Raw genomic sequence first — 25,191 nt, 5'->3', positions numbered from 1 at the left:
AAACTTGCTTCAGAATTTTAACTAAGACACAGGGGTTTTTCTGTGGCTTCAGTGTGATATAAAGTCTTAAGTTATTGTGATACTTACACTGCTGCAGCCTGCATGTTGCCACGTTTTTCTCCATCCCTCTCTTTCCGTCTCCAATCTCTCTCTCTCTCTCTCTCTCTCTCTCTCTCTCTACACCAGACCCAATGGCCACCTCTTTCTACATCTAAGATATAAAACTACTCTAACTAACAAGAACTATAATAAGGTCGATTTGGTCTTGACAACATTAGCAGATTAGAGTAACCAGAAGATCCGAATCATGTCTATTAAGCTCTCTTTGCCCAACTGCATTGAAAAATGGATTTCTTTCACTCCATAATTTCATCTAAGATCTGGAGTATTAATTCCCCAAACCAGCTAAATCTAATTCATGCTACAAACCAAGGCTCACAGAAGATGACAGGAAACAAAAAAGAAAGAGGCCATGAATATATTACACAAGAACTATCATGAATTACACAAAAAATTGCTTCCCTTGCCAACCAATCGTTGTGATTATCAAGGAGCAAAAACGTGTACACAATATACAGAAACAGTTACAACACAGCACACAGTACACCAGAATACGAAATTGTTTGGATTGGACAAAACCCCAAAATGGAAGTATATAATCGCAGAATTGGCATGAGACATCAGCAGAGCAAGGCGAACGATAGATTCTTGTAAATCTGTTGCAATCATGACCTTACATCTTTTAGAACTCCACCCTTTTCGAGCTCACCAACTAGGTCCCTCAGTGATGGAACCTTCATGGCTAAAGTTCTATACAGCCTAGAGTAGCGAGCTCGGGTTCCATCTGCGGTCCTCGCCAAGGCAAGTAAGCTTAAAGCCTCAGGGAGTTGAGAGAACACTTGTTTCATCTCCTCCAAACTCATATTTTCCAAAACAGTAGGTCTTGGAACCACTCTCACAATTTCACCACCTTTAGGTTCCTGGACCCGAGCATCTGCTTTAATGACTAGTTCTGAATTTGAGTTTGCTCCACACTTGATGATGAACGGCGTTGTTGAGCCAGTATTAAACTGTAGAACATTCCACTGTGCCACATCAGTTTCAGTACTAATACCAGAATCTGTAGATGCTTTGTGAACATGTGATGTTTCTTGTACGCGGTCATCTTCTTCGGGAACAGACTGCAATATTGAATATCGGTTAAAGAGGTGAAGCAAATAAACAATAGCAGAGTGCATATGCAGAGCTCATAATTCCTTTAGTATTTAACAAGAAATGAAAATCAGAATCGATAATAACTCGCACGCATTTTGTAATATATTCCATGTTTTTCACAAGCAATTTGATGAAAGATTTTCTCAACCTGCACTCAAATATAGGTCATTACAAAATAAATATAGATTATTCTTATATTTCTAGCAATGTAATATATTCCATGTTTTTCACAAGCAATTTGATGAAAGATTTTCTCAACCTGCACTCAAATATAGGTCATTACAAAATAAATATAGATTATTCTTATATTTCTAGCAATGATGGCAAAGTAGTGCTACTTATTTTAAAAGTTTCATATAATTTTTTCAATAAACAAAACATGCATCTGATTTTGGATGTTCACACCATCACTCTAAAACATAATCTTCAGCTTCCATGTGAAAAAATTACTCTGAACCTCCAACACATGAAGTTTATAGCTAAATGGAACAATGAAAAGACTAAGTTCACAAAAATCTGAGGCATGTAGATTCCTCCACCCAAGACGAGAGCATTTCTCCCTCTAAAAAACAGCTCAGCAATTATATAAAGATAAATAAATACTAACACATACTTGAACCACACGACGTGCATCTGCAATTTGCCTCTGTGCACATGGGTGATCAATGTTAAGAAGGGAAGGCATCCTTTCAGCAAGTTCATCCAAAGATGCAAGCATTGCTTTCTTCTTACTTTTACTCAAGATGTTTACAGAGGATTGTCTAACTATATCCTGTTATCAGAAAGATAATTTCAGTTGTCCTTGTTTGGGTAACCATCAAGAAAAGGAAATGAGTATATGTGAGGTGGTAAAACCTTGACTTGCTTCAATATGCCATCAAGTGATATTAGAGAAGCTAGTCGTGCATCTTCAGCTGCAGTAGAAGGATTCTGAATGGGTGGACCACCATCTTCTAGTGTTAGTAGTGCTACATCACTTCGCATTTGTTGCAAATTCTGACAAAAACACGTGAAGTCAATGTCACAGAAAGCCAATGTCACATGTGAAGTAAAGAACGAGACTCCAGAATGCATATCTTTTAAGGATTATTTCACCACTAGACAATATAATGTCAAAAATATTGGGTTTGCAAAATGGGGCTAAAATATACTTAAGAAGAGTAGTTCCGATGCCAATGGCAATCTACTGAATCCAATAAATGGCAAACTCTTTACACCACCTGCTCTTTTACATTCTTTGGGTGCTGAAACATTGGTCTATAGATAACAAGTAGATGACAAGAAAAACCGCCATGGGCTTTGGAGGACAATGTAGATATAACACCAATGATTTCTACAAGATTGTCAATTGAGGGAAGGGAGTCTCTTGATTTGAAGAGTGCAATGTAAGGAGAATTATTGATCATTTGGTGATTTAGATTTTGAAATATTACCATTCTAGAGATCAATACAAAAAGAAATAATTCAATAACATTAGGATTAACATGTGGACTCCACAACAAACCTGAATTCTAATTTCCTGAGAAGACAGAAAATTTATTCAGTAAAAAAAATCCAAAGGAAAAAAGATTTATTCAGTAAAAAAAAATCCAAAGGAAAAAATTTTCACTTTCTGATCCTTGGAACCCCATCAGGTAAGATGCTTTCATTCAATACCGTGGAATGTGGAACCCAAAGGGTTATCTGGTTGTCCGTGTAAGATTTAGTGGACTATTAGACTACCAATTTGCAATGGATACCCTTAACAATTAAAAATAGAGAAAACCTGATGTAAGTTGCTTTTACAAAGATGAATCCACATCTTTTGCACAATGATCACATTTGTCAAATTTTTTTCCTGGTATAGGATTCAGCCTCTCTTTTAGTTTAATGAACATAATTCCCAAGCACAGTTTAGCTACCTTTCTTCTTTTGTGATCAACAGACTCAAGAGCTGAACGCAGCTTTGACACTTGTGCTGCATCTTCTGCCTCCTCTGTTGCCAAGGTACCTGCGATATCCTGGTACAAAAAACAGTAATAAAAAAATGCAACAATTAATAGATACAGAAATATATCCTTAAGACCAAATTGAACACCATAAATCTAGAAATACTGCACAAAATAAGTCATATGCCATTTGGGAATTCCACGAAGTGGACATCAGAACTACTGGACCCTTGTGCAATTAAAAGTATCAAGTGGAACACTGGAACTATCAAATTGGAACAACCAAAATAGACCTTCCCTAGTATAGGCGCCAATGAAGATGCAGGCATACCTTCAAGTGCTGCAACTGAGAATTATAGACTCGCTTTGCATACTCAGATAGAAGCTGGCCAAGAGCATCTGTACTGGGAGGCATAGCAGCACCGAGTCCAGCCATCCAACCATCCATAATTGTAGTTGAAAGAAGCTCCAGTTGACCAGTTGTCCCACCAGAAGCATCATCTCCAGTAACAGAAAGAAAGTCAAAACTCTCTGCAAGCCAGGATCTAATTTGACGCTGCAGCTCACCTGCTGGAGTATGAACAAAAAGTGCAGCAAGTGCCTTGTTCCCAATTGCAAAGCTTTTGGCTTCCTCATGGATTTCCCTAAGCTTTCCACCAGTTACTTGTTGCCTAGGAGTATCCTGCACACTCAAATCCATCAAAACCATTTGCAACATGAACGATGAAGCCAATTCTACCACAAGAAAGTTCCCATACATCAGAGAAGCAGTTATATGCGGATAACAATGAAGAGGGCCAGAAAGCAGGTCTAACAGATGATAATTTTCATCAATAAAATATCAGCAAAATATATATATATATACGTGTTAAATGGATTAAATATCCAACACACTCCATTAGGATGCACAAGATAGGGAAGAGGCAGAGGTAACATGCACATAATAATAGTTCATAGATAATGACACAACATAAAAAGTGGAAAGTGTATAAGAATCACAGGCACCTGGTCGAGTCCCCGTATCTTTGATACAACTGTGGAGAACTTGGACTTCCTTTCTGGCTTTAGATTTATTTTAAAGCCTTGAATCTGCTCATCAACATAGCGCACAGGAGACCTTCCTGGGCTGTTACCACGGCTGGAGCTCCTGCTACGTCCAGTATTAGCCTTCTCTAGAAAACACTCAACGGACGAAACCTACAATTGAAAAATTTAACACATATTAAGCTTATGATCATACAGATTAACATTTCAAAGAAAAAAGCTTAAGTCTCATTTTTATTACCTTGATGGACTGCAATTCTGGTGATCTAGCAAGCAAAGATCTAATATACAATATTCTAACGCGGGATACAAGCATGGTATCCATGACCCTCTTTGGTTCCATTTTACGAATAAAAGCGAAAACAGCATCTCTAATTTCAGCAAGTATTTCATGTTCTCTAGAAGCTCCTGCTTTAATCACCGCAGCCAAAACCTGTAATATTGGAAATGGAAAGTTACCGCCAGACCTTCTACTGTTTCTTTTTGACAAGTAATCTTATTACAGGGTATGCGATATAATTTTAACTTATCCACAGGAAAGTGACAGTTTCAATACTAAAATTACAAAATCCTCCAGCAAATTAACTTTCAATTTAGTCAAAAACTAAACCAGCCTCCCTTTAGCGAACAGATCAAGGTGGAAAAACTGGCATCATAAGAATCAGTATTATTGAACTTCCCCAAAACTTCCAGAATGATACCCATATGATTGATTTAAGAAATTTGAATATATAAGCCTCACCATGGAATACTTTTTTAAATATATTTCATGAATCATTACATTGAATAATACCAGCACACCCCTTAATAAATTAATAAATAAATAAACCCATTCATCATTCTATGATAATTGATCACAATCGATAACTCATCAGGATTGATTATAACATGCCTAGACAATTTTCAAGACATAACAATGGCCCAATGTTACCAAGCATACCAGCATTAAAAGTTTGTTTGCTCCATCTGAAATAGCAGCAAGACTATCATATTGTTCAGGATCAAATTCATTCAAGGCATTAGTAAGATATTCTCCTGCTGGGGTTGTTTTAACATTTTCTGAACTTGTTTTAACCAGAGCAACTGTGCCATCAGTCTTATCCGAAGCCAATGGTGAAGTAATACCATCCACTGAACGACCTTTATTATCATTCCTGTTTAAAAGCAATTTACTAAGTAACCATGAGAGAGAAAGAACTAAGAAACAATCAAATAGACAAATCCTTCAATCTGACAAAAAGTACACCTTCCAAGCTCCCGATTCTGAGCATTCACTAATCCTTTGGACGATGGACTTGACAGCTGAAAATAGACATAATCACATCAGGAATATATTTATCAAAAAGAAAATAAGACAGACATCTGGAACAAACACTTGGAAAAACCACTGAAGAATAGTAGCTCAAAATAAATTTCATACATCATTACTCTAGAATTGGTAGAGGCCCTAAATCTAATAAAAGATAACAAAAAGTCCTCTCTTGTTTGGAGAGAAGATGATAGAAAACCATATGTCAAATTTGTTGAGGCATTAATATTAGAAGACATCTTACGTAGTTACACTAATCCATAAAAAAGATTTTCAAACCAAATTTATTGATGGGGAATTTAAAGATGTTTCTAACATTAAAAAGATTAAGTTTCTAAGTTGAAATATTTCAAAAGTGCAACCACAAGAACAAGGAAAACTCCATCAACTAAGAAAGTTTGCATTGAATGCTCAACAATAATAATAATTACTACAAATTGAATACAAAATATGAATTTCATAATAGCATGTTTGTCATGCAATTTCTGGCAGCTCCTCAAATTTCTTATCTTCTATAATGTGAATCCGTCCTAAGGCACAGAGAGGTGAACCATCACAAAGAAGGAAAGTATGATGGATAACAAAGACTAACCCTCTGAAAGAAATTGATATTTTGATCAAGATCAAAAAAGAATTCCATCAAAGCATTATACATCCACAAATAATCCGAATCCTTCACAAGACTACCTCATCAACTCATATAGTAAGCAACAACCAAAAACAAAAAATAAAAAATAAAAACCTTACATGGCCATCATTCCTAATGCAATTAAAAAGAAAACCAAGTTTAGTGAAATAGCATATATGTTCGGTCAAAAAATTATCAAAATTGAACATATATATCAAGAAGATCACAAATATGACATTAATTTTTGCAAATGCAGTGAAAAGGAAAAACAAGTTAAGTGAAAAATAGCTTATTTATCCAGTCAAAAAATTATCAAAATTGCAAATATATATAAACAAGATTACAAATATGATTTTAATTTTTGCAAACGCATTTACATGGTTTCATGACTAGAAGGATAAGAATGCACAAAGCATTTAATCTATTTAACTCAGTTAAGAAGTGCAAAAATATAACTATATGATAAAATATCCAAGAAACATACATAAATGGCAAAGCAACCACAGCAGGGTGTTTAAAAAACATTTTAAGTGTTCAAATAACAATATACACCTTGATTACACCTGGCACCTGCACTTTTAAAAGCATCAACTAAAAAAATAAAACAAACAATTAAACTAGATATAAATAAATGAAATATCATCGAATTTAATCAGCCACAATATTAACAGACTTTATATCAATAACAAAGCAGAAACATGGTTGCTCAAATATGAAGGAAAGAGAATTTACTTGTGGTGATCCAACCAAAGATGCTTTCTCTGTTAATCTATCAAATAGTTTCTCATTTTCCTCGTGCAACCTCTGGGAAGAGAGTGAAAGAGATGTTAGTCATCCTATGAGATGTATACACTGAAGGAGCACAACAATTTATGCCACCGAGAAATTGAGCAAAAAGATTAATTACACATATCAAAAGCTCAAAGGAGTTTAAAAAGAATCTTTCCAGAACCACTAACTAATTCACATAAGTGCAATTTCTTGAGCATAAATTGCAAATCTGAAAGACAAGTCCATAAATGCCATGATGAATTGCATTATAGGTTCATATAATCTGATAACAGAACTATAGCATGGTTGAAACTTGAAAGTTACATTTGACACAATGAGGAAAGAACCTGCACCTAGAGAAGAAAAACATATATCTGGTGTTACAATTAAATCCAAATTAAATCCAGTTAGATGGATAGATTAAAGACCATTCTTTTCCAAGCTCTCATAAAAATAAATAAAAAAATAAAAGAAAGGAACGATAAGGAAGCATGGATTTACCAACTCAATTGATAAAGACATGGCATGTTGATAAGTAAGACAACACATACAAACACCATAGAAGTCCAGAACAGATAAATAAATAAAGCAATTACTACACATTAAGATGCACAAAAAGTAGCCATTCAGCAATGTCCATGATTTTCCATGATTACTTAGATAATGCAAAGAATCATAATGGATAATGGACCTCAATCAGTGCATCACGTTTCTTCAGCTCCTCTTCCAATTTCTTAGTTACAGTAGAAGAATCCATTCCATCCCCTGTTGTCCCAGGCCCTGATTCTGAGCTAAGTGTTGGCCTAACTTCACTGGAACGAAGGGCTTCATTGAGTTGGGACTCAATACCCTTAATTTTGGCCTGAAACAAAAGGTTAAAGTAAGCTAATGCTTATTATGCAAATATGCTAGTGAAACCACATTTTTTTTTTTTTTTCACAAAAACAGAAATGTGCACATCAATGGAAATCCATCATCTCTCAACTCGATTTCATGGTCCATAGCAAATTATGAACCCATAATTATTTCCAAATCTTTGATATGCAGACTCTATCAATACCAGCACTCAACTCTGGAAGGTTATTAGAATGCATGAAAAAGATATAGCAATTTTAGAGGCTGCTGTGTTGGATATGTGCTCATTTCTGTATCCAGAGGGAGTAAGGTGACTTCTGAGGTTTCTTGATTCCAACTTCTTTAGAAGAAGAAGCACTTTTTCCCCTGTTCGTGAAATAAATTACTCAAACAACTAATAAACTTTTTTCCTCTTCTCACATTTCAATTTCTACTTGCATAAGTTGCCACTGTTTTCTACTTTCTACTTGCACGACAAAAATTACACTCTGAAAATTCCTATTTGAGTATCTATTTCATAATAGTCCATGAAATTAGGAGAATAAGTGAACACAGAACCTACCTGCAAGGTTTGAATGGTTGAGTCCCGTTGTTCTATCTGCATCTTTTGCTCTTGCTCCAACTGCAACAGCTGAGCAACTTGATTTCTAAGCTGAGCATTTTGTTCCTTCTCTATCTTATGCTTATCAGCAAGCATAATACTCTCTGACTGCATCAAATATTAAGAATGAGAAAGCTCAGTAACATGCTTAATTAAAAAGGCTAGAAGAAGTCATCAACAACTTTGAAAAACATGGTACACAGGATAGTTCACACTAGGTTTAGTAAAACTTTTTCTGATGAGCTTAAATGCTCAAACAGTAGCAAACTAGGGACAAAAGTAGGATAAGATAATTGTATAAATTTAAAGGAAACAGAAAACATCACATTGAGAAAAGTTATTGTCAAGAATAAAATCATTGACTATTTTTCATTATCATTAAATTAATGCTCAAAAATATAAAATAAATAAATTGATAACCATAAACATTGACCTACCAAGAGATGGAGAAAATAATCCTATTTCTGAGGACAAAGATTGAAAAGTGGTAATAAAGTTCCACAAGAATTTGAAAACATATGCGTTAATCATTGGATCATTCATATTGTTATCCACTTAGAACCATAAAACTAAATATCATCCCACATGGCTTAAAATAACAAAGAAAACCACCACAATTTAGTAGTTCCTTGACACAATTAACTGTATCAAAAATCTCATTTGCTTCAGAAAGACCTTAGAAGTATTAACTAAAAGTTTTGGCAAAAAATAAATAAAGTGGTGCATTGACTGAAAAAAACAAACAAGGCATGTTTACATTCCAGAAACACACAAGTCAAATGGAACACTATACCAAACTCATGAAGTTACAAAACCTTTAAATCTGACTGTAATGTATAAGAAGCTTTCCACGCCTTCTGAACTTCATTGAAGAGTAGGACGCACTGATCATTTGCACCCTTGAGAGCATATTTAAGCTCCAAAGCCTCTTGTTTCAGATCTTGAATTTCTTTTTCCCTGTCATATAATTCTTTACGTGCATCATTTGCCTACAAGAGCATCAACTAAACTTCAAAATAGAGAACACACACTTGACAATTGTGTTATCACTTATTGTCAATAAATTAAAAAAATAAAAATTTGCTAGGTAAATCTCAAATGAAGAAACTTCTATATTTTGTGCGTCAGAATGTTAGTAATTAGTGTAAAAGAGGAACACATTCAATTCCACACTTAAACTACGAACCACTTGCCTCACCACAGTTAATTTATCCATCCTTTTTTTTTTTTTTTTTTCCTTGACTGGGGAATGGAAAATTAAGAGGCCTTTGGCAATGAAACTGGGCAATAAAACTCCATATCAAATCCACCAACATCCATAACTTATGTCACACAAAAAGATATATTATATTCATCAAAATATCACCATAGAGTTTGTCAGGAAACAGTAAAGGATAAAAGAAAACTTACAATATCTCTCCATTTCTTCATTGTATCACGGTTTCCAAGACTTAGAACAGCATTTCGAGCTCTAGCAGAGAAATTGAGTGATAACAATGTCTCGGACAAATTCAAAGCATTTGGACAAACATTAAGAATCATCAAAGTTTTTGAAGTTCCACCTACATTGGGACAAAATAATAATAATAATACACTAGACTGCGATATAGTATTCCAATTTAATCTCAGGAAACAATATAAATGTAATACTAGAATTCTAAACATTCCCTAGGGTAATGATATCCAGAAACTAGCATTAGAAACATCATGAGCCAAAAGTAAAGATGGTTATAGGAAAATACACCACTTTATGTTCATGCAATGAACTTAGCATATCATGACCTTTAGGTATTATTTTCATAATTATAATGCTTGCATGAAGAAACAATAGATTTTTAATACAGATCTTCAATACTCATTTGTGTTCCTCGTAGTGAGGATAAATCATCCATGGAAGATGACTTAGTGTATACAAGTACAAACAATGTATCATACTGATAAAATTATGTCTTAGGAGGTCATACAAAATAACCCAAAATCATTAAATAACAAATAATGATCCCCTGAGCCAACAAATAACCAATATTCATGGACATGACTCTAATTTGAAAATACACAAACTAGAGAAATAAAGACTTCATATGCAACTTTCTTATCAAAAACAGAATCATGTGCAATTCCACTTTATTGTTACCCATAAAGACTTTGTTCTCCTCTTCACTTTCATCACAAACTGTGTCTACATAAAAGATAAGAACAAATGAATACCTAGTGAGTCTGCAAGCACTTTGGTTAGCATCGAGTTCTCATAAGGAATTACATCCTTTTTTGAAGTCAAAGAAGATAAAACATCTCCCAACCTACATGAAAAATCAAACAAGTAGATTAAATAAATATCGGACAGAGTAAATGCAGAAAAAATGAAATGTCAAAACACTGATGATAAACAAGCAGAAGCTATATGACAAATCATGTTAGCTAATATGACATACGCTGAAAGTGACTTCATGACATGCAGCAAGTCCGTCACACGCTCACCACTTTCATCTTCTGCAATTGATCCTTCACTTCCAGCCAAGTCAACTAGAGAAATTTTGCTGTATGAGTTTTCTCCAGTGATCAAATTGTTATAATATACATGAATTGTGACAATCCTGACAAAAGCAGACAAGAAACCTACTTAGATAAATAAAAATAAGTATAGTAACAGAAAGACAAGGATACACTAAAAAGTGAATTACCAAAATCCTTAAACCTTTTTTTTTTCCCCCAGAATTTGTAACTTGAGCTATAATCAAATTTGTGGTTACCCTCCTACCATGCTTTCTCTAAAATAAGCAAGTTACATCAGCCTTAAAAGGAAGATTCCTAAAACTTATGGGAAATAATTTCAATAGGTTTAAAAAAACTACTTTTAATAGTATCAAATATAAGAATGTTCCAACAAATTGGTAAAACTAGTCAAGCTATTTATCTGGCTTTTCCTTTTACCACATAAAACAAAAAATTGGCTGGGTAAATTTATTTATAAAAATTTTAAAAAATATTTTGACAGGAATTATATGAAAATAAGCAACCATAAGAAAATAATGAAACAAAACAAGCAAACATGAAAATTAAGGAATGCCACCATTGATACATCTAAACTCATTGTAATGTTCCCTTCTTTAAATAAAGCATTCTTATTCCATAATGTTAAGCAAATGGTTAGTTTAAAACATTCTTATTCCATAATGAGTGGGGTTCTGATTTATGCAAATGGTTAGTTTATTTTGCTATTGCAAACAACAAGAAGCAAGATTATACCTCATTCAAAAAAATCATCATAAAATGTTAAAAGAATTAGATTCTGATATCAACTTTGAGGTTATAGAATTCAGAACCGTACAAATGAGAAACATTGAACTTTGACACATCAGTTCCCCGGCTCTGAATCGCAGCTTTAAGGACTCTAGAGAAGTCCAGCGGGTTATCAATCTTCTCCTGAACAAGTTCTACAAAGGATTCTGGAGAGCCCATGCGAACCTTTGGTAAAGCATGTCCGGAATCTGAGAGCAAATCCCTTATCTATAAGAACATAAATCCAATATCAAACAATCATGATGATTACAAAAGCCAGAAAACAAATATAATACTATGAGAAAAGAATGATAAGGGAAGAGATAAAAACATAATTAAATAAATAAACCTGTTCATTGTAGAGCTCAAAAGCTGTAATAGAGAATTTATATCGAGAAGTTGAAGTTGAATCTGAGTTGGATAAATCAAACAGCTCCTCAAAACAACGAGCATATAAACCACGATCATGACTAGATCCTTCCTGAGAAAGTTGAAGCCAAACTATTATGGAATTTGCAAATAAAAATCACCCAAACTTACAAATAATTATTTAAAAAAAAAAAACAAAAACAAAAACTAGAGACCGAATTAGTTCACCAGGTGACGAGATTACAATTTTCAATCTTTATTCTTTATATAATAAAACAAATATCCTACTTATAAAATAGATGCATGAAACAAACAAGCAAAAGATAAGTATGCACCAAGCATGAAGTGCCCACTAGTATCAGTCTGTAAGCATTAGACTCAAAGACAAGAGCAAAACAAGAAAGAGAAAGAAAGGAAGTACCATGGTGTATGTCTTTCCTGAGTTGGTTTGTCCATAAGCAAATATGGAGACATTATATCCATCTAACACTGACTGCACCAATGGCTGAACATCATTGAAAAGCTCAGCTGCCCACACAAAAATTTCAAAGATACTTGAGCAATTACTTTTCTACAGCTTTAAATACATATAATTCAGATTGGGAAAAAAAAAAATTTAAAAAAAAAAAAAAGGCAAGTTATGCTCACCTTGTCCAACATGAGGCCCATAGACTCTGTCAAATTCAAAACACTTCTTGGAGTTAGAAATGGCATCATCACCATTATTAAGACGAATAGTGCATTCATCAGGATATTCCACAACAGAGGGACCTTCATCCTCAAATAATGGTCTAGTACGACAAACTACCTTTATGTTTCCTGAAACAAACAGGCTAGTCCAAAATAAGTACCACAAGAACTGCTGTAAGCTCATGAAAGCGAAGATAAAATGTGGTTTTGTTTGCAAAGGGAGGGAGTGACTTGAGAGAGAGAGAGAGAGAGAGAGCGAGAAAGAGACTTATTAGAGGAAAAAAGTTCAAAAGATGAGTACCTTTGGCTGTCAATAAGTCATTAAACAACCTTCGCTTCTCATTGATCAGTGGAGCAATCCTAGCCTCAGTTTCAAGAGCAAATTGATCTAAAAAAGCATCAGGAAATCCAAAAATACTTAAAACCCTTAAGAAATAAGGTGGCCTGAGGCATTTTAAAATCTCCTATAACGAACGATTAAGAAATAGAAGACAGAACATCCACCATTATAATTATAGCTGTTGCAGGGAATATAATCTGAAAAACTATGTCCCAGATAGAAATTATTAAACCCAGACATATTTAACTGAGAAAAGATGAATCTTTAATCTGCATCATAAAAATATACAGCAGAACCAAATCGCTTACCGAGTTTTCGGCTTTTATCGGCAAGAACACCAAGATAACGTGTAACTCGATCGAGTTTCGCATTGGAGTACTCTTGCAATTCGCTTGCTTCTTGTCTCAAATCTAAGTAATCTTCTCTTGCAAGCTGTCAAAAAATAGAAAATAAAAAATTGAACCAGTTGTAAGCAAATACATGAGACAATCTCCTAAAATTCTGACACTATATTATCCAAATCTACTTAAAACAAATATTTACTAAAGTTTCCATTTTCACTGATAAATTCTCCTACAAAATGACAAAATAAAAAAAAATTAAAAAAAAAAAAAGAAAGAAGATGCTCACAACACTAGAATTCAAATTCTCATCGCCGATTTCAAAGTACATTGCAGCTAAATTCCCGTGATTAAGTACTACTCCGCTCGTTTTAAGCTCAAAAACCAAAGCAACAACGAAAATGATAGAAATAGAAGAAAAAAAAATGAAAAAATGGAAATCCGTTACCTTCACTTTGTCCTTAAGTCGCTGCAGTTTACTGGTGATGGAGTGCTTGGAAAGCTCCGAATGCGGCAAGACCGAAGACGAAGAGATCGAAAACCTCCGAACCAGAGGTGCACCAGGCTTATATTCATCGTAATCCAAGGTCGACGCCCGCGGAGACGACGATGATGACGACGACTTCCTCGGTTCAAACCCTGTAACCTCCCAGTTCCACTTGTTGTTCCTCTGGTCCCCCATTTTCGTCCCTAAAAAAACCCTAAACCAGATTCAAATCCAAATTCCAAACCAAAAATCCACGAACTCTGTCTTTGTCCCCTCTAGAAATCATCTAATCTGAAAGCATTTTTCCACTTTTTTTGTTTTATTTATTTATTTATTTATTTATTTATTTATTTTCTGCCACTACTTTCCCTCTTAGGAGATATAAATGGAGGCAGTGAGAGCCAGACAGTGATTACTGGGGGTGGTGAGGGAGTTTCAAAACGCTGCCGTTTCGATGGGGTCATCTGGTGGCCAAGTGATTTAATATGGGACACTTTTCGGCTTTTTGGGTCACAAATATTCTGCGCTCGTTATTACTTCACGTTTCGCTCTCAGTTGTCGTGCGTCGTTTTGGTTTTTTTTGCCTTTTTTTTTTTTCTTTTTTCCTTTTTTTTTTTTTTTTTTTTGGAGATAAGGCGGGAGGGAGCACGTGACATTGCGCGCGTGGATTCTGTGTTGGGCAGTGCTGCTTCTTGTACGGGAAATTTGAAATTTTATAAATTGCTGAGCTGGCGACTTTGTCCGGTTGGGTTTGGCCAATTATTTAAATGGGGCCTAGTTCTGGATCCTCATACGTGGGTGGGCAAACCCGCCCATTTTAATTCAAACATTCCTTATTAACTTTTCCCTAACTTTTCCGGTCCATAATAATCTTGTGGGACAATATAAAATATGTTTGGTGTTAATTAAAATGTTTTATTTTGTAAGAGAGTTCAGTAATAAAAGTTATTGTTAATTCAAATTAAAATAATTGAAAGATAGTTAATTAAAACTCAATATAATTATTCAATTTTGTAAAAGCTTTCTTAAGAACGTTATTTGCTTTTTTTTTTTTTCTGTTTTTTCAATTATTTGCTGGTTAGTAACTCTTTATATTACAAATTACAACAAATGCCCAACCAAAAACTAACAGACAGTTTAGAGGTAGCTGAATTCAGCTTTCAAGTTGAAGCTTTTTTACTCATTACAGGAGGAAAACTATATTAATTTTTCCTTGCTTTTTCTTTGCTTTGGTATGCTTGATTCTCATTGTAAAAAGGGCTCTGAAAATTTCAAAACCCATTTCAGATTTTCAACTGGGTTTTTGAAAAGAGTGGTAGTCTCTCATTTGGATTCTGACTTTTGGGTAATATCTTTATGCCACTTTGTTATTGTAAGTTTTGTATTTTATAGTGACAATAAACATAATATATGAAAATTCAATATCTTTTACGCCAAGATTACCATATATTTTAAGGTTCAAGGAGTAAGAATCAAGAGTGAATGATAATATAGTACATTACGAAAAAGGTAAATGAATAAAAAATTATGAGGTCAAGCTGTAAGTCACTGATCAACCTTTTTCCACATTAATGCATTTTATTGATAATTTCTTCCTTTTTGTTTTTTTCTTTTCCCCCCCCCCCTCTCTTCTTTTGGACATGTATGTCTTAATAGTGACTCGAAGTTGTAATTTCATTCTGCAGAAGCCCCACGTCAGCAGTACGGTGAATATTCAAGTGTTTTAAAAATCAAAAATGCCGTATATGTTTTAAAACTTGGAGCATGTTCACAAGAAAAAGCTACTTTGTTATTAGCATTTTCAAAATAATATCAATACTAAATTCTAGCATTGTCTTTCCTATGATATATGCTAAAAATAACATTAGCAAATATATGTTTTTTTATTTATTCTTCTATTATATTAAATTTCAATCACAAATTATACACCATATCTTATCTATCACCTGCTTTTCTCATCAATTAAAATTTAATTTTCTACATACTATTATAATATATACACCAATATTTTTTTTCATCAACTATTCTACTACCTATCATTATATTTTTTTCTACCTACCACTATATGTATATATATGTCCACAATTTGAATTTAGTTTTTTTTTTTTTTTTTTTTTTTGCTTTTCAATTTTACGGTTTGAATGAAACCGTTGGCTTTCAATTTTGAGTATATATTTGGCTTTTCAAAAAAAAAAAAAAGTGAGATATATTTTGCTTTGAAGCTGCAGTAGGTCTCCCAACAAAAAAAAAAAAAAAAACCTCCGGCAGGAAGGTAGGGAAATGCAGTCCAAGAAAGGAAAAGTTCCTACTCAATTTAAGTTCTATCCATTATAAAGTAATTAAAAATTAATTTTACATTAATAGATAATTTGGATCCTACAAATTTTATCATAACAGAGTCCACTATTTGCCATGTCCTATTGGAGGATTAAAAAATTATAGGCAAATTTTGCCATGTCCCATTGCAATACTATTAGAAATGCTCTTAAGTAGTATAAATTCACAATGCAAAACAAAAGTGAGAAGTACATATTAGGGTCCTGAAATAGGTGTTGAATTTTTACTAATGCATGATTATTAGTAGTCAATTATATATATATATATATATATTTTTTTTATGATTATTAGTAGTCAATTATTATTTTTTTCTCCTATATATATATATATATATATATATGCATACCTTCCTAATTTATATTAGACATTAATTATTATCTACTCGCCAAGCGGTTCATTAATATCACCAAAGCCGAATCTTGATCATGCATCCTCACTAGAAAGCCCTTGAAAGAATAAACCCACATAACCAAGGCCATTAGAGAAAAATGACATGCCAAAAAACATAACTACCTTATGTATTTTAGCCGCGTGTATTTTACACATCATGAACCATACAAAATAATTTAAAACTTTCTTCTTTTTTCCCTTTTGAGATTAAGTTTTGACAAGATCATAAAACATTACACCAAATTATTAATTAACTTAATTGAATATATTTCTAAATAAATTAAATAACACATTAAGACACAATTATTTTTATATCATGAACTATAAAAAGAATTTAGAACATTTTTTTTTCACTTTTTGAGATTAAATTTGACAATAAGTTATAAAAACATCACACCAAATTTTTAATTAATTTAATCAAATAGATTTTTAAATAAATTAAAGAAGACATTGAAACACAAATATTTTTAATTTGGAACTTTAAAAAATTCAAAAAAAATTTTGTTTTCAAAATAAATTTGCTGTATCTAATTTATCAAATGAAAGGTGCTAGGAACCTTAAAAAAAAAAAAAAAAAAAAAAAAAGGGGGGAAAATATACAAAAAATAGTGCGATGTAATTTTAGTATGTAAATATAAAACGGCTAAAAATACAAAAAACAATGCTATGTAACTTAATATGTAAATATAAAAACTAATACTATATATTTTTTGGGCCCCTATGTTGGGCGAAGGCATAGGGCCATACTCTGCCACTGTCTGCATATGTACTGGGATGTGTTGCAGGGACAAGCGATCTCACTAATGACAATTTGTGCCTATCAAGATTTGAATTGGGGGTTGGTGAATTTTTCATATTCGCCTTTGAATTTAATGTAGAGCACCACCCCATCATCTGCAACGCATAAATTACTAACCTGGCCAATTTCTATGAAAACTCGAAATAAGGATTTTTGATTCATATATTTTATGGTTTATGCATGGATGTGTGGGTATATATATATATATATATATATATATATATATATAATACTGGAAAACAAAAACAAAAACAAAAAAAAAATAGTAAACAAAAAGAAAGGAAATGAAATGAAATTGTTACTCACCTTAACCTGATAAAATGGAGTTTGTGATGTGGAGGCCAAAATGGCATGGTAAAGAATATACCTGTTCATCTTAACTAAGGATGACAATTTGTATTGACGAGTCATGTTCTGTTTTTTAATTGTTCAATTCAAACCATGAAATATTTATTAATCATATTAAAATTCTTTAATCCGGATATAATATATTTTATAAATAGGTAATTTAACATAATTTTGTATACTTTGTTTATTAAATGATTCAATTTAGATCAATACAATTTGTTTATATAAAATCCACCTAATTATATAAATTGACTTCTTTAAATTATTTATTACAAATAAATTTAAAATAATTTAATCTTTAATTAATTTTAAATTAATATATAGACATATATATTACTTACAGGTTTTCACTAACATAATAATAGCATCACAATCTCATATAATAATTAAATATACATAATAAAACTAGTACCACTTCTCTAATATTAACATGAATAAAACTTTAATAATCATTTTTTTATTTTCTATATCTTCAGTACTTTTAGATATGTTAATTTTTTTTTTTTTTGTCCATAAGTTTATATTAGGTCAGTGGAGGATTATTACAAAGAGATGGAGATAGTCATGATGAGATTAAGCATGAGTGAGGATAGGGAGGCAACAATGGCAAGATTTCTTGAAGGGTTAAACCGTGACATTGACAACGAGCTTGAATTACAACAATACTCTTATTAATCATATTATATTTAAAAAAATATATAATATTATTTTAGTAATTTTACTTTTTTATTTATGAAATAATACAATTTTAAATAAATATATAATCTATAATAAATATTTATTAATTAAAATTTTATTAATAGTAAATTTAACATTTTAAAGTTATAATTTAATCATATTATAATCATATCAAATTGACTTGACATGTTTAGTTAAATAAATTAATTTAAATTAATTTTATATTAAATAGATCAATCCTAAAATAATATATTTGGTAATTATGTTATATGGATTGATCCAGATTTAACCTTATTAATAGTAAATCCAAATTCACTAATTTCATGGTGTACTATTATCAAATTTGAAAAAAAAAGAAAGTTAAGATCTACACATTGACTTCTTCTTCTTCTTCTTTTCTCTTTTTTTTTTTTTTTTTTTTCCCCTCCTTTTTGTCATGTTTCCGAGTGTTATCGTGCCATGATCCAAAATGCTATCTCTTATCCCGGCTCCTCTCTAAAGACATTTGTCCTTGCCGTTTGACCTCCATTTGAGGAGAGCTCCCAATTAGAGCTGCAATTTTCTTGTTTTTCTATGAAATCCGAGAGAGAGTGAAATGGATGGGGATCGGTGGAAGTACTAGCTAGAGGCAAAAAATAAAATGGGTCTCAAAATGTTTCCGTAAGCAGAATACCCTTCATCTGCTAAGACCATATTATATTTATAAGGAATTAGGATGCATGTGGGCTGTGGACCACTGGACCATAAGTATATTTATGGGGAATTAGGATGCGTGTGGTTGTGTATGAGATATGAATAAAGCTATTGATTTGCCATCAGTGGTATAGTAATTAAGAGGGGTCACAATTCGTGTCCATTTATATAGATAGTTGAAGTTGATGAAATTAAATACACACAACTTATATAACTCTGTTAACTATGTTTAGAAACTGATTTATTCTATTTTATTTTATTTTACTTCTAAACCATTTGCATGACTAATTTTGCCAAACTTACTGTGGAATATCTCGCATGATTGGAATAAGAAAAATAATAGTTCATGGGGCAAAATTAGGGGTTTTCTAGTTCGGGACAAAGTGCAAAAGGTGGTACAGTTGAAGGGGGTTAAAATGTAGTTACCCCACAATAATTTAACTTTCTTGTTTGAGTGTCTTTACAATGATAACATTATGAAATAAAGCACTCATCACATGGACAGAGAATAAAACTCAAATCAAAAGTGAAAAATGGTTTCTGATCTATATACATCTCAAGCATATAGAGGAGGCAAGGCGTACAGAAACAGGAAATGATATTGCCTCAAATGCAGAAACAGAACTATTTCACACAAATGCAGAAGGGTCCTAGAGAACCATTTCTCAAAGTACACAGTAAACATCTTTATCAGTCATCTTCATCTTTGTCAGACATTTTTTAGTATAAGAGGAAGAAACAATTGTGAAACATTATTTGGCCTGAGCTGGCTTGGCTTGTTTTTTCTTTTAAGATTCTTCTTGAATCTACTTGTACTTTCCAATCTTTAGTTCTAGCTTTGCCTTTGGTCCTTTTGGGCTTCCTTACCATTTTTAGGCATCAACAAGCATTCAAGGGTGACAGGATACTTGGATAAAGTTCAACCATTTGGAGATGAGGTATTTAGCACATCAAACTAGTCCTTTCTTAAAACAAAAACAACAATCACTAGATTGAAACCCCTATTACTTACTTTGTACAAGTATAGGCTGCATAGCATATTTGTTCTGCTGCAAAGTGAGTTAGCCACTTTGAATTAGAAAGGACAGAATTTTGTGAATCTGAAGTTATATACTTTTTACAAATTTTCCACGACAAAAAAATAATTAATATGCAAGAAATAAAAAGGTTACAATCACTTTTACGAGTTAGCATTGGCCACCAGATAGAAATAACCTCGTAAAAGATAACAACAGCATATAACCATGCAAAGAAAAGAAGAGTGTTGAAACAACAGCATATAACTGTATAGTAAATGATTAACGAGAAACAGAATTACTAACCAAAATTTGCAAGAGAATTCCCCCAGAGATCAAAATTGCCATAGAAGCAAGTTTCTCAGAATTCTTGATAAACAAATTTGGTGCCATGTGCAGGGCAACATCTTCTGCATAGCAGGTCCAAACACGGAGATATAGGTTGATACCTAGCGAATAACATCTAGCCAAACTTTGTTTGTCCAAAATGAAATAAAAAGAGTTTATAAAAAATCCTCATAGTGACCACCCAATGGTACTCCATAATATTCAAAGGGAACAACCCTTGGGTAGATAACTGAAATATATGAAATAGAAACTGCTTCATGAAAGCTTAAATAGATGAAATAAGGTGTACTTTAGCTCAAATCAGTTTACTAGTATGTATTTACAATTAAAAAGAGAAAGATAAAGGGGGGAAAAAAGTTCAAATCCGTTTAAAATAGAAAACCTCTAATTCCTCTTTCCATTAAAAAAAGGGCATGATGGGACAAGTATGCAATAACCAAACAATTTATACCTTCAAACTTCACAGACCAAGGCACCTAGAGGTACTGTCGGTCTAGTTAATCCAAACATTTGGGTGTAATGAAAAAAACTGAAAGTCATTAATCAGTTATTTATTTATTTATTTTGAGAGATTTTTGTAATTTGAGAATAACATGGATCAGAATGCATCAAAAGTCCCAAATTTGGAAAATCACCTTGTGAACCCAAAAGTGTTCAGACCATAATATAAAACGGATCATCACAAAATGCAGTTAACTTGAAAACATACATTTGGAGTAGTACAAATAACACAACGGATCAGAAAAGGGAATCTTCAACACATAATAAGAATGCTTCTGAACCCTCATATTGATCTCCAAAGACCTTTATAAGCATAACCGATGGTGCAAACCCAGATAAGTCATTGTGTCATGTCTATGCATTTGCTTCTTTTGTACCATGTGTTGATTTGTCTAAAAATATTATCCCTTGTTACTTCTCTAACAAATTCTAATAAAATTTTCATGTAAATTCTTCACATGCATTAGCTTCTGAAAGGCCCAACTTGCTAGAACCATCTCTATCCAGAAAAAAAAAATAAAAAATAAAAAATAAAAAAAATAAAAAAAATTGCAGAATTTCCGTGTACAAGAACCTCAAAAGCATTATATCACCAGTAAAAAAACCAATTTTTATTGATACTTTTCTAATAAAAATACATTATTGAATTACCCAAAAGCATTGAACAAAGGTACGCCAATTTAGGATCATGGAGATTCACTATCACCTTCTAATGAAAATAAAACATGATATTAATTATATTTGAGAATGCCTAAACCAAACACCAATAGGGAAAAAAATATATATATATATATATATATATACATATATATGTACAAAAATTAAAAAGCAAATACTAAAGTGAAAAACAAAAAAATTTATTGGGGTCAAACTTATTAATGCTTCTTCGTAATAAAGACCTTTGTTCCATTTTTGATGGTCAACTCCCAGCCTGGTCCATCCAAATAACTTGAGATCCTCAATGCCTCCACAACTTGCTCATTCCTCACAAAATTCAATTTCTTCAACTTGTGTCGCAGAGAATTAGGTAAAGCCATCTTGATGGCTACAAATCTTAGAACCGTCATGCACCAAAGTTGGTTTGGCAGATTTTCCGCCAAACTCCAATCAATAATGATCAAATCCTGGAGGTTTGGCATTGCATTTCTCTCTACTTCCCACATTCTGATATCATTATAAATCAATTTCAAGACTTGGAGTTGAGGAAACTCACCTGCAGCCATAGTGAGCTCGGGAGGAAAATTTTTGGCTTCTTTTATCTTTAGCTCCCGTAGGTTGGGAAGCCTTCCTAGGATTTTCATAAGGTGCAAATCCATGTATGACTTATTAAAGGTTATCCTGGTGAGTGTTGATGGCAAAGTGTTCAGACGTGGCTCAAATTCCGGGAAAACATTGAGCTGCAATCTTTGCAGGTGTTTCAAATTCTCAAGGCTTGCTAGTACTTCTGTCACCTCAAATTTATTCATAACTTCAAAATCATCACAACTTAATGTGAGGGATGTTAGTTTTGGGAACTTGGAAACGACACGCACAGTTTTTTTATCAACTCTTACTGCGTCAATGACTTGGAGATTGAATAAAGTATCGTCGCTGTTGTTGTCCTTGCCTTTTCGTCTTTGACGCTCAGGTAATATTGTCAATGCTGTAACAACATTTAGATGCCTTAATTGTCTCATTCTCCATATACTACCTGGCCAAGTGTAGCTGGTTAGGTAAAGTTGGATGTCAATTGTTTGTAGACAGGGAAGGCTACATAGAGAAGGTGGAATTTTATCAATATGGTAAGTTCCATGTATGCTCAAGTGCTTTAGAAAGATGAGGTTTTCTATCTCATCTGGAATTCGAGGCATTCGGCCTACATCCAAAAGCCGCAACACCCGAATGAACTTGAAGCCTTCCAAAACCCATTCCCACTGCTTGTCCAAGAAATTACTTCCTCGGCAAAAGAACAGCAAAGAACGAACAGATGATGTATCACAATCATTCCAGGAGACATATTGAGCAGAGTCACAATGGACAGAAAGTCTTCGAGGCTTGCCAGGGCATGAAAGGTTAGATTCTGATTGAACCTCAAAAAAATTCTCCTCGACACTCACTTTAATGCACAAATCTCGTAGGAGATCATGGATGCGACATGTTTTTACACTTCCCTCTCTTCTTGTACTTGCCACTTGGATTAAGCTTCGATCAATGAGCATATCCAAGTAATCTTCTGCTACATCATCCATCGTTCTATTCCCAATTTGTTGTATGAATCCCTCATCTATCCACAATCTGATTAATTCTTGTGTTTGAATCTCATAGTCTTCAGGAAACATACCGAAATAGAGAAAACACGGTTTCAAACGGCGTGGCAAGTGCTCGTAACTTAATGCAAGAATATCTAAGCATGGAGTTCTATCTTCAGTAAGATACGAGTTGACACGACCAATAAATTTGGACCATATTCCTGGTGACTTCTCTTTGTTTGCCAAAATGCCTCCTAATACAACAATAGAAAGTGGCAATCCTTTACAACTTTCTGCTAGTTGCCATCCTAGAGATTCCAAATTGGAAGGGCATTTTTTTTCTCGAAACACTTTCTTGCTTAATAATTCCCAACTTGCATGCTTGTCAAGAAACGGTAAGAAAAAAGGATCACAAGTTGGGTTAGCATGGGAAGCAATTTTCTTTTCACGACTTGTGATTAGTATTCTACTTCCATTTGAGTCATCAGGAAAAGCATCTTTTATCTCCTCCCATACTTCAGTTTTCCAAATGTCATCCATGACAACAAAGTATCTTTTTCCTCTTAGGTAGCCACGCAGTTTTCCTCCAAGGTCTTCATTAGACATCTCATCCGAATTCGACAAATTGAAATACTTAAACAAATCAAGAAACAAGCTTCTTATTTTGCATTCTTGAGAGACAAAAACCCATGCACAACAATCAAAATAACTCTTGACACGAGTATCGTTATAGATTTTTCTAGCAAGTGTTGTTTTTCCCAATCCGCCCATACCGATGATTGAAATGATATCAAGTCGTAAATTATCTCGATCAGTGAGTTGGCTTACCAGTCTTTCAGTGCTCCTGAAAAAGCCGACAACATCATCTTCCTCAACTTTTCTTCTCCTCCTTTGAAGTGATCGTACCGCCTCTGCATCGACGCTGGATTCAGCTTCCACGATGTGGTACTTAGCTTTATTATCATCAATATTTCTTAATTTTTTTTTGATGTTGTTTGTCTTCTTTACAACATCATGAAGCTTATTTGCATGGCCAAATTTATGAAGCAATTTACCAACTGTGTTTCTCCTGTCATGCTTTATGACTTGAGCCACATATGTGTCTATAACATTTTCAGCCTCAAGAGCAGCTTCTTTGATCTGGTCCACCACCTCTTTCACAAGATGATGCTCGCCATGCTCCCCGCACGAATCTTTGAGGAAGGAATTCATGATTCCCAGATCATCTTTAAGTAAATTGACTTGATCCTTCACTCCAACTTGATCCTTCTCTCCAAGAAGAAAATTGGCTTCGTTTGAGATAAATCTGATCAAGCTCTCCAAGACAACGGAAACAATCTCGGCCATTCTAGGGGTTGAAAACTCCACCTGAGATAGATAAAAAATTTCTTGCAAGAAACTCAAAAAAGTTTGGAAAATTTAGGAGTTTAGATTATGAAGAAGAGTCATAGGGAAATGGAGAGGACAAATAATGGAGCATATGGCTTAGACTTTTTTGATGAATAGGTTCTCTCGAGAAGCCAGTAGAAGCAAAAGTGGTACCAGTGGTAGCCAAAAGCTATTGAAATCGTTAAAGAAGAAACAAAACAGAGCCTTAATCATTTTCAGCCTAAAAACATAATTAGGACAGCATTTCTCTTTCTCTTTGTTTTGACCAGCGCTTGATTAAAGTTGTTTTGCCACTCTCTCCCATGTATAGCCATATTTGTCGGAAAGTGGCAAAATATTTCAACTCAAAAAACAGCCATCCTCTTTCGTGAAATTACAAAATATGCCACATGCCAAATTAATTATTAATTCCAAACCATTTTTAACACGTTGTCTATTATTATAATATTATGGTTTTTAACAACATAACAAATATAAAGAAAACAAAAAATCTAATTTACGAAAACGATAGTATATAAAATATTATATACATTCTAAGAAATAAGTATGCAATTTGGTTTGTGAAGGATTTTTTGTGTAGTTCAATAATTAACTGACAAGTGACAAT

General features: G+C 33.3%; 2 protein-coding genes across 2 annotated transcripts; both read right to left on the bottom strand.

Moving 5' to 3' along the window:
* Window positions 1–457: 457 nt before the first annotated feature.
* Window positions 458–14,225, bottom strand: LOC107425162 (kinesin-like protein KIN-14B). The gene is made up of 23 exons (XM_016035109.4): window positions 13,819–14,225; window positions 13,338–13,461; window positions 12,991–13,077; window positions 12,648–12,818; window positions 12,421–12,527; window positions 11,980–12,111; window positions 11,680–11,858; window positions 10,784–10,945; window positions 10,560–10,651; window positions 9,762–9,913; window positions 9,167–9,340; window positions 8,313–8,459; window positions 7,587–7,757; window positions 6,857–6,928; window positions 5,434–5,489; window positions 5,128–5,341; window positions 4,429–4,620; window positions 4,149–4,340; window positions 3,475–3,825; window positions 3,117–3,215; window positions 2,071–2,211; window positions 1,829–1,987; window positions 458–1,181 (listed from the first exon to the last, which is right to left on the bottom strand). Exons 1-23 carry the CDS (start codon window positions 14,050–14,052, stop codon window positions 726–728), a joined length of 3,864 nt encoding a protein of 1,287 aa, XP_015890595.3. The 5' UTR covers window positions 14,053–14,225; the 3' UTR covers window positions 458–725.
* Window positions 14,226–21,842: 7,617 nt separating this feature from the next.
* LOC107425130 (disease resistance protein RPP13) lies at window positions 21,843–24,542 on the bottom strand. Its single transcript, XM_016035064.4, has one exon. The coding sequence runs from the start codon at window positions 24,540–24,542 to the stop codon at window positions 21,843–21,845; it is 2,700 nt and encodes an 899-aa protein (XP_015890550.3).
* Window positions 24,543–25,191: the final 649 nt, after the last annotated feature.

The sequence above is a fragment of the Ziziphus jujuba genome, chromosome 7 (genome assembly GCF_031755915.1).
Source record: "Ziziphus jujuba cultivar Dongzao chromosome 7, ASM3175591v1".
Lineage (NCBI taxonomy): Eukaryota > Viridiplantae > Streptophyta > Magnoliopsida > Rosales > Rhamnaceae > Ziziphus > Ziziphus jujuba.
Note: the sequence above shows the minus strand (reverse complement) of the source record. Positions and strands in the feature narration are given on the sequence as shown.